Here is a 10,755-nt window from a genome sequence, read left to right on the forward strand (position 1 = left end):
GGATCACCGATCACATGCATTCATTGCTTTGCTCACTTATGAAATATTGAGACATTCTCAGCGCACTGTTCACACTCCTACCCAGAGACTCATGTCCCATAATGCCTTTTGGCATATGTGTCGGTTAACGCACAAACCTTCATAATTAGCACATTACAGTTGTTCCTCGCTATAACGTGGTTCACCGTTCATGGCCTCGCAGTTTCGCAGATTTTTTTAGTCCAATTTTGCATGCTTTTTTTTTTTACAGCGCATTGTGTTCTGCGTCCTCATCAAGCAGGCCGGTGTTCTGTCGAGATGACGGGACACCTGTTGCGGCACCGCGAAGGAAGAGTACGCACAAGCTGTGTAACTGGTGATGCAAGACACAGAAGTTGCATGATGCACAGTTTCTCAAAGCCACAGAAGCCTATACCTCCTTCACAGTTCTTATGGCTGTCTTGTTGGCTTCCCTCATTATTCTCCTTCTTGGACAATCTTTGAGAACTGCCTACTACAGGTACATTTACTACACAGTATTGTACTGTTTGACATACTCAGTGACTCAGAAATCTTTGTGTCAAGACAAAACTGGCTATAAAAGTGTTTTTGTTTTTTTTTTAAATGTTAAAAAAACAGTCCTTATCACTGGATTGTCCAGTTACTTATGACATCTGAATAAACAGGGAATGTGTTAAAAATGGTTGTAATTCCTAAATGGTTAATGTGATATTTCTGTTAAAGCCGCTGAACTAAAGCTGGGATGTGACACTACAAACACATCTTGGTTGTTTGATTTAAATGACACTGTGATGTTGAACAGAGTCAAAACTACAAATACGGTGTCACTGTCAATCAATCAATCAATCAATTTTATTTATATAGCGCCAAATCACAACAAACAGTTGCCCCAAGGAGCTTTATATTGTAAGGCAACGGTCAAAACGACCCCCTGTGAGCAAGCACTTGGCGACAGTGGGAAGGAAAAACTCCCTTTTAACAGGAAGAAACCTCCAGCAGAACCAGGCTCAGGGAGGGGCAGTCTTCTGCTGGGACTGGTTGGGGCTGAGGGAGAGAACCAGGAAAAAGTCATGCTGTGGAGGGGAGCAGAGATCAATCACTAATGATTAAATGCAGAGTGGTGCATACAGAGCAAAAAGAGAAAGAAACACTCAGTGCATCATGGGAACCCCCCAGCAGTCTAAGTCTATAGCAGCATAACTAAGGGATGGTTCAGGGTCACCTGATCCAGCCCTAACTATAAGCTTTAGCAAAAAGGAAAGTTTTAAGCCTAATCTTAAAAGTAGAGAGGGTGCCTGTCTCCCTGATCTGAATTGGGAGCTGGTTCCACAGGAGAGGAGCCTGAAAGCTGAAGGCTCTGCCTCCCATTCTACTCTTACAAACCCTAGGAACAGTTTTATCTGAGTTTAAAAGCAGGAAATTAGAGGTCATCCATGTCTTTATGTCTGTAAGACAATCCTGCAGTTTAGCTAATTGGTGTGTGTCCTCTGGCTTCATGGATAGATAAAGCTGGGTATCATCTGCATAACAATGAAAATTTAAGCAGTGCCGTCTGATAATACTGCCTAAGGGAAGCATGTATAAAGTCAATAAAATTGGTCCTAGCACAGAACCTTGTGGAACTCCATAATTAACCTTAGTCTGTGGTTAATTAGTCTGTCCAAATACTTGTGGGCCCTGAGTGAATCTGGTCGTGTAAGGTTAGTTCACTTTCACTTTCAGGAGTGTGTAGAGGAAGCTGAGCCATGTGAGGTGATGTTGCAGAAGCGAAGCCAGCTGCTGACGGACAGGGACCCGGTTTTAGGAAGCGTGCACGGCCTATGTGACACAGCAGGTAGAGACACACACATGCACGCACCTGCATACAAATGTGCTCAAACCCCGTCTGACAGGCGGCTCAGCCGTAACGTTCAGTTCTACTTTAAATAATCAGAACCTTCAGACGTGCTGGAACGAACTGCCAACGTGCCAGTTTTTTTTTGTTTGTTTGTTTTTTGTTTTTTTGGTGTGATGGAGCCAAAGGAATCAGAGTTCGAGTCTTTTATGCTGCTTTAACACATAACAATGACAAGTCACGAATGCTACGAAGTACACATTCTTGGCCACTGATCATGAATGTGATGATTCGGGACAGAGGCGTCAGGTGTCCTCAGGAACTGCTGCAACCTGTTACCACATGTTACAATTAATGGAACGTGTCGCTAGCGAATTCTCACAAACTATTACGCACATTACGCACGGTCAATAATAATGTTCCACGCAGTTGCGCATAACAGCGCATCGTTATGTTCTGTCATGTTGTGAATCAGTCTCCACAACCCACCTGCCCCCCCCCCCCCCCCCCCCCCCATATTCATCCTACCGTCAGCTGCTGAACAGTTTGCTCCAGGTTGCTCCTCACCATCAGATGAATCGACAGCAGAAGAACTTTGTGATTGCATGCTTAGTTGGGCTCTGTGCCGTGGAGTGGCGCAGAAAGGAGGAGGAGGAGACAGAGAGCCGGATGTAGCTCTCCTCTGGCTCAGACCGGTTCTCCTGAAGATCAGGCACAACAGCAGGTGGAACACCTGCAGGAGCATGCTGAGGAGCACTGGAACGAGACTTAGCCGACTTGGCGGCCCTGTCCTTCTAGTGGTGCAGCAGGATTTAATTGTGCACAAGTGAGTGAAGTGATTTGTCGTGGCACACAGTGAAATGTGACACCGTGTTACATTTTGTGTTAAAACTTGACAGTGTCCGTGTCAATTCATAACAACACGTGACAGTTTGGGCTTCAAGTACCATCACAGGAACCACTGTGAACACTGTCACACTCTATTAAGGATCACCACTAATCATTATGTATCAACACGCTCAGTTGCAACCTCCATGACATGAGGCGAAATGAGGGTGGTGCATGACATTCGTGGAACATTTTTGGACAGCCAAAATATGCTCCATGAATATCATGAATATCACGCACCGACACGCACTGTTAAGAAACCTATTCAGATGTTTTAAGTCACGTTAATAATGTCAGGAATGTGCCAAGATTGATAGAAAAATGACATTCGTAACGTGTCCTACCTGTGTGTGAACACAGCATTGAGTGCAACTCCTAAGGAAAATAATTGTTTTATAATATCAGTTGTCAAGTTGTTCACCAATGAATATGGCTTTATACACCCTGAAGAAAACCGTACACCCTGAGGCTTTCAACGATTTTATCATATACCTATAAATGATAAATGCATGCAGAACACAATGCGCGTGCTCTCCCTTTGCTCACTGCCTCCGCGGATACGGATGCGGGACCCGCAAAGAATCCAAGTCATATGGCCACAGAGCTCTGCGGATGAGGTTACCGAGGCCCTGCAGTGGGCGCTGCGCATCAAAACAGCGAGCGTAGTCTCTGGACCTGTTGCTGCATGCAGCTCGGTACAGCAGATGGGGGGGCGGCGTACGTGACACCGGTGGGAAATACACACGTGGAACAAGAGGTGAAGCTCTTAACAGACAGAATATTTTACGTCCACTAATGCTTCAGCTGAATGGTGCTGTTTCTTTTTTTCTCCCTTGTTTCAGAAGCCATAACTGGCAACTGTCCTCTAGTGTTAGCGGAGGTTAGCCTGTAAGCTTGCCGTCATGCTGATAATTATTCGAGTACATTTGTTTAATGAAGCTGCTGTAAATGAAGAAATTCATCAAAATATCTGCATAAATTGCGATGGTGTTTTGGTTCTTTCAACACCCATCCACGTCAAGTTCCAAGCGCTGTTTTCTAAGTGAGGCTGAAAGAATTGTATGTGTCACCTGATTGGCTGATTACTCGGGTGGTATGAAAAATATTACCCGTCTGCGAAAAGGGTGTATTGCTATTTATTCTTTAGTGTTTTATCCAATCATATTGGCGTATCATTTATAGGTATATGATAATCATATTTATCCGTTACATGTACAGAGGTTGACCTGTTTTTGCTAACATCAGTATGCAACAGACATTATTTTTTCTAATCCCCCCGTACACTAAATATACAAAATAAGTAGGCAGTGGTCAAAATAAGTATTGAACGCGTCACCATTTTTCCTCAGTAAATTTATTTGTAAAGATGCTATTAACATGAAATTTCCACTAGATCTTGGTAACAACGCAAGTAATCCACACATACAAAGAAAGCAAAACAAATAAGTACGGAAATTAAGTTATGTGTAATAATGTGAAATGACACAGGGAAAAGTATTGAACATGTTCAATGAAATTTATTTAACCCCTTAACACCTATTGTCGCATATATGCTACAATATTTGACTCAAATATGCAACATACCAAATTGACCAGTATGCCTGTTGTCGCAAATTTGCAACATACCATTATTATTATTATTATTATTATTATTATTATTATTATTATTATAACATTATAACATAAAGTCATTACCAAAATACCAAAATTACTATTTATTTTTGTGCAAAAGTGAAATTAATAATCTCAACATTATTTACCATCTACTTAAAGGCAAAAACACACACAAAACATTTTTTTATGTACAGCTATATCAATTCAGGCATTAAGGGGTTAATACTTCACGACGGGTTCAAGATGCCTCCTGTGTGGAGAAACTCGTCACATGCTTTGCTCGGGTGTGATTTTGGTCCATTCTTCCACACAAACAGTCTTCGAATGTTGAAGGTTCCGTGGAGCTCTTCTGTGGTCTTTAGTTCTTTCCATAGATTTTCTGTTGGTCAGGTGATTGGCTGGACCATTCTAGCAGCTAATTACTGATGGATTTCAGCTGGTGTCTTGGCTTTCTATATGTCTTTTTGCTCCTCCTTTTTCCTGTGTTATTTCAGATTATTACAGTTCAGATTTTTGCGTTTGACTGGCACACGCTCATGCACGAGGACTTGTCGAGTAATAATTGCCTGATATCGTGTCCTTTGAGTTGATGATCTAACATCAAGTAGAAGTTTGTCACACTTTCAAGGCTGCGTTTCACGGCTGCACGTCCGCGATGTCTTGACTGATGTGTATGTGTGTGCACGCCTTCACAATTTGCCAGTGGAAGCAGCACACAGTCAGAAAGTACAGTGTAAATGAAGCCGAGCACGAGCCTGGTGGCGTTCCGTGTGTGTGCTGTATTCTCTCTGACTCTAATTGTTTTGCCTGCAGTGCTGACATGCAGTGTCGCGGTGGTATTCACAAGTCTTTCATGCGCTCACTCAGCACTTTGACTCACCCGGCAGTGTGTCTGTGTCTTCCAGCTTTAATATCCGTCTTCTCCGCCCGCCCTCCTGACCCAAGGCGGTCTTTCTCACCGATGACGTGAAGGAGCTCCTGTTCATCAGGTGGCAGCTCAGCTTCTGCGTGTGATGGGAGGGAAAGTTGATGCTGCGTCCACCTGCCGACAAATAAAAAAGTGCACAACCTGACTATGAACGTGGCCTCAACGATTTTTAACAGAAGCGTGGCGGGTTTTACACATCGTCATGAAGCTGTCACTGTGAGGAATAGCAGCAGGCGAACAACACGAGCCACAGAATGACGTACCCGTTTTTTGGGGGGGTTAATACTTTTCATGTGGAACATCTTCCATGTGTCACAAACATCAGCAACTATGTGAGCCTGAGCCCAGCTGTCCCATCATGCTCTTCTTCACATATTTCCTTTTTCCTCGTATCGTTCTTATCTTTACTTTGAAGCATCAGTGGAACGTTTTTATGTAGCATTTTTTTATGACAGACATTTTATGTTATGAACTCAGACTTTTGTTGATATCGTTTGTTTGTTTGTTTGACCTCTGAGGAACCAGGCGTGTGGGCAGAACCTGTGAATTGACTGTTAAAAGGCCGCTGTTTGTCATAATGTGTGTTTTGAGTGTAATGAAGCTTATTAAAAATGTAACAAAACTTTAATTTTCTTTTTGTATCACAAATGTTTAAACTGACTTATGCAGTTGTGGTTCTGTACAAATTGTCAGTTTGTGTTTTCAGTTTCCACTTGAAATATTTTTTTCCAACTTTCTTTATTGAATTTTTAAGAACAAAACATACAATGTGATGAGTCAAGACAAAATGACCATGACCCCCCCCCCCCCCGAACGCTACCCATATCCAGGTCCAATCACACAAGACACATAATGACATAGAAAGGGGGAAAAAAAAAACATAAAAAGATGCATAAAAAGATAGTTAAGCACATTTAATCTGCCACCATTTCAGGTAAAAGTGTAATGGTGTCAGTCAACAAAAGAAATGCTTTCCAAGTTAGTTGCCACTTGAAATATTTTGAGGGTTTTATTCTTTAGGTATCCTGTTGTAAGCACAGAGTCCTTTTTTTCTGTTGTGATTATTCTGCATTTTTGATGTACGTTTCTTTGCCTTTTCTGTGGGTTTCAGGCTTTAAATTACATTTTATTAAAGATTTTCTTCATCCTATTTGTTCTTTGAGGCCTTTTTTTTTTATTATTAATCTGAATCAAGATGATCAAAGAGAAACAAATTCTGATTTTCATCTTTGTGTGTTGAGTTGAAACTTTATAATTCAAATGTTTATCTTTCCAGCAGCAGAGTTGGATCACCAACCTCCATGACTGGCTGGCAGTTGATTATACACACAGTACTGCGTGTCAAACACAGCAGTCAGTTTCTAAAGGTTAGAAACTTCTAATGCCACCATGATATGTGTGCTATCTGGACATTTTCTCAAAAACGTCTATGAATTTTTTTGAAATTTGGCAGCGGCATTCCTTGGGGCTCTATCTGGTCGTGGACGTAAGGGCTTATCAATTGGAATATTGGAGGAGGAGGAGGATTACATCCAGATTAATCAACATTACCTCAAATCAACAGATAGTTGAACCTTGGCCACAACCGGATGTTGCAACAGGACAATGATCCAAAATGTGCATCAAAACTGAGTTGGATAAAGCAGGCAAACAAACTTCCCAAAACCTCAACCCTATTGAACATTTGTGGAGTACTATGCTTAAAAGCCATGTCCGTGCCAGGAAACCAAACAATTTAAATGAACTCTACCACTTCTAAGAACAGTGGTCAAATATCCAGCCAAAAGTATGCCAGAAGCTTGTTGATGGTGACCAAAAGCGTTTGGTCGAGGTGCAGCTTGCCAAGAGACATTTAACCAAATATAGCGAGAGATGCAAGTTCAACCAGATGGGGATTTCGTGCATTTTGTTTTAGAAGCCTATAATTTTGCACACACATAGAAGACCCTAGGGTGAACATTTTTAGTTATGGATACATTTTGGCAGAGCCCCCTGGTGGCCGCAGTGGAAACTAAAAGTTACGAGGATGACACGTGTCACGCTCACATATAGTACTAAAATCTTTATCTCTTACTTCATAGTCATAAATGATGGAAAATATAACGAAAATAAGAAAGAACATCTGAAACCCCTTGCTGGCTACAAATGGAGTTAAATTTGTGAACATGATGCTGCATGAAGTCTAGTTCATGAATTCATGTCACTTTATTTCTTAGAAAGACCCAGTAATGCCTGCTGTCCAAGGACCTGTGAGACCTCCATCCCTCACACCAACCACCACTCTTGTTAAGCAACATTCCTGGTTGGAGAACGTGAGAAAGGTCTTGGACAAGCCAAACCTGAAAGAGTCAGATGCTGTCTCATGGGCAGCTTTCCATGGTAGTCTGCAGACATCAGTTCTGTGTCCTGCAAAAGCGGCCTTGATGTCACTTTTCATGGAGAGTGCACACACACCTGCCATGATAAAACATGCCATGAATGTCATAGCGGCAGCTACCCAGCTCGTGAATCCTGGACAAGTACCTGTCTTGGCAATGGATCAACTTCTCTTCGCCCTTGGCAAAATGATTCAGTGGGCATTTCCTGAGAGCCATGGTGAAGAGAAGTTTGTGCTGATGTTGGGTGCAATCATACAGAAATGGCCTTCTTCAAAGTTCTAGGAGACCTGCTTGCTGATACTGGATGGACCACAGTGATGTCCTCTGTTGGTATTGCAACTGGTGGGGTTGCTGACTCATTTCTGAAAACAGCACACCTGATCAGGACACGCCATGCGCACACTGTCACTGCAGCTGCTCTCTACCTCCTTCAGTTTCAGGCATACCAGTATCACAAGCAAACAACTTCAACTGATGGTAACATAACTGACTTCCAAGACTGGGTCAAGAAGATGTGTCAAGACCACCCACAGTTCCATTTCTGGATACTTGAGCTGCAGCTTGGCGTACTTAGTTTCTGCAGTCTATCCGTGAAGGTGATTTCAAACAATATGTTGATTCTCTGGTGAGACTAATTCCTTGGGTGTTTGCTACAGATCACACCAACTATGCAAGGTGGCTCCCACTGCACCTGCGAGACATGTTAGGCCTGGAATAGACACAACCAGCAGTGTTTCAAGAGTTCAGCAAAGGTGGCTTTGTGGTCCAGAAAACAGGCGGCAGGTTCTCTGCCTTGGCACTAGATCAGGTACACAAACAGGAGAATCCCTTACCAAAGGAGAGGGAGGGCAGTGGGCCTCACAAACAACAGCAGTGCATTGGGGGATGGTGGGAGGTCCAGAGATCTGCAGACTAGTACGTGACTTCAAGAATGCCTCAAACGAACAAGGCAATCAAAAACACCACAAAGAGACGGATGGCACCCAGAAATCATTTATGACAGAGGTAGCTTCTCTGAAGACTACCATAGAGGACCTTGGAAATCCTTTTCTTGAGGACAGCAATGATCTCTTGACACCTGACAGCAAGATTGTGATGAATGAGTCCACTGTTGAAAGCATCAGAGGTGCTCTTGTCCTGGGACAACAGCAGTATGAGGCATTTGTTACAGAGCGCTTTGTAACAAAGGATAAGTCTATAACCCAGCCCACAAAGAAAAAATTGTCACTGTTTTCCAGTTCCCAAACTAAAGTAAAGCAGAAAACCCAGGTGTCTGCATTGAAGGATGACTGTGCTGTTTTCAAGGTTGTATATTGCTTGCCAATCCAGAGAAGGTAAACTTGAAGAGTTCAAGTTCGAGAATGTCCAAATCTAAATGTCCAAATGAGGAGAGATGAGATCAGGCAAGGAATCAGACCTACTCACTCCCTTGGAGAATCGCTCACAGGCAAACAACACAACACCTCAGGTCGGTCACTTGTGCAGTGCTGGATGGTGCAATAGATGTCTTCACACCCTACATCCAGAGTATCATTCAAAACGTGCAGAGAGTTGATGTTGTCTTTGACATCTATGATGTTCAAAGCCTCAAGACATCAACCTAAGAGAAGCGAAGCAGCAGTGTACGCAGGAGAGTAGCTCTCACTACAAAGATCCCTGGCAACTGGCAGAGCTTTCTTTGTAACGGTGAAAACAAAACAGAACTCTCTGGCCTTCTTGTTGAGCATGGTGCTGGAATTGAGGAACATAAACAAATTCTGTGCACCAAGAAGGATGAGGTAGTGTGCAACACAGCCCTGGAGCCCTGACTCAAGAGGAAACAGATACACGCATCATGCTCCATGTCATGGATGCTGCCAATAAGGGCCACCAACAAATCCTCATCAGAACAGCAGACACTGATGTGGTTGTACTTGCTGTTGCAGAGTTGTAGATATTACAGTAGTATTCAGAAAAATAGTAGTGCTATGTGACTAAAAAGATTAATCCAGGTTTTGAGTATATTTCTTATTGTTACATGGGAAACAAGGTACCAGTAGATTCAGTAGATTCTCATGATTTCTTCACATCTGCGAGGCATTAATTTTGTTGGTTTGGAACCAAGATTTTGCTTGTATCATATCATGATGCTTGTGTTGTGAAAGTGTAAGTACACGGACCCACAACAGGGGGCGCAAATGAACGGACAATGGAATAGGTCAAATAACACACTTTACTGTTGTGAATATGCACAACAAGTACAACAGATTACAATAATAGACAAAGTCGAATTCACACAGGTGTCGTGTGGGCAGGCTCGAAGATAGGAGACGCCTCTCCAAAGTAGAACCGGAACCACACAGTTTCCTCCGCCACCAGACCCCGGGAATACTGGAGCCGCCAAGTCCCAAACTCCCAGGTGGCCACTGCCTCCGCGTGTCGGACCTGGTACTGCTGGCGAGGAACAAAGGACAATCAAAGGAGGGCGCGCTCGCACCCAGGAATCCGAACGGCAGGTAAGTTACCTCCACCTCTCGTTGGAAAATACTCAGAGCAAAACACAAAAGTCACAAAGATCACTGTTAAACAGTCAGCTGAGCACGTTACCTTCTCAGTAGAAATGATATCTCGGCGATGAGGTGGAGATGCCGTCCTGCTGATATACCCCTGCAGATCCGATGATTGATGACAGCTGTCGCAGGTGATGGGTGACAGCTGTCACTCTGGCTGCTCCTGCAAGGCGGCAGCGCCCTCTAGTGCCTCGAGCCCGCACTCCAGGCAGGGCGCCCTCTGGTGGTGGTGGGCCAGCAGTACCTCCTCTTCAGCGGCCCACACAACAGGACCCCCCCCTCAACGGGCACCCCTGGCGCCCGACCAGGCTTGTCCGGGTGGCGGCGGTAGAAGTCGGCCAGGAGGGCCGGGTCCAGGATGAAGCTCCTCTTCACCCAGGAGCGTTCTTCGGGGCCGTACCCCTCCCAGTCCACCAAATACTGGAAGCCCTGGCCCATCCATCGGACATCCAAAAGCCGGCGCACAGTCCAAGCCGGCTCGCCATCGATGATCCGGGCAGGAGGTGGTGCCGGACCCGGAGTACAGAGGGGTGAGGTGTGATGTGGTTTGATCCTTGACACGTG

At 44.0% G+C, this 10,755-nt stretch overlaps 1 protein-coding gene across 3 annotated transcripts in view; it reads left to right on the top strand.

The window, feature by feature from the left end:
• The window catches only part of hif1al (hypoxia inducible factor 1 subunit alpha, like), a 113,653-nt gene extending 107,239 nt beyond the window's left edge, over window positions 1-6,414 (top strand). For 2 of the 3 annotated variants that reach the window (XM_034168651.1, XM_034168652.1), the window contains exons 14-15: window positions 1,723-1,834; window positions 5,242-6,414. In XM_034168651.1, coding sequence (XP_034024542.1) covers window positions 1,723-1,834; window positions 5,242-5,306 — 177 coding nt within the window. In that variant the 3' untranslated portion in view covers window positions 5,307-6,414. The remainder of the gene's footprint in view (window positions 1-1,722; window positions 1,835-5,241) is intronic. The other variant, XM_034168653.1, reaches the window with a different exon arrangement.
• The last annotated feature ends 4,341 nt before the right edge of the window (window positions 6,415-10,755 follow it).

This window comes from Thalassophryne amazonica, chromosome 4 (genome assembly GCF_902500255.1).
Source record: "Thalassophryne amazonica chromosome 4, fThaAma1.1, whole genome shotgun sequence".
Taxonomy (NCBI): domain Eukaryota; kingdom Metazoa; phylum Chordata; class Actinopteri; order Batrachoidiformes; family Batrachoididae; genus Thalassophryne; species Thalassophryne amazonica.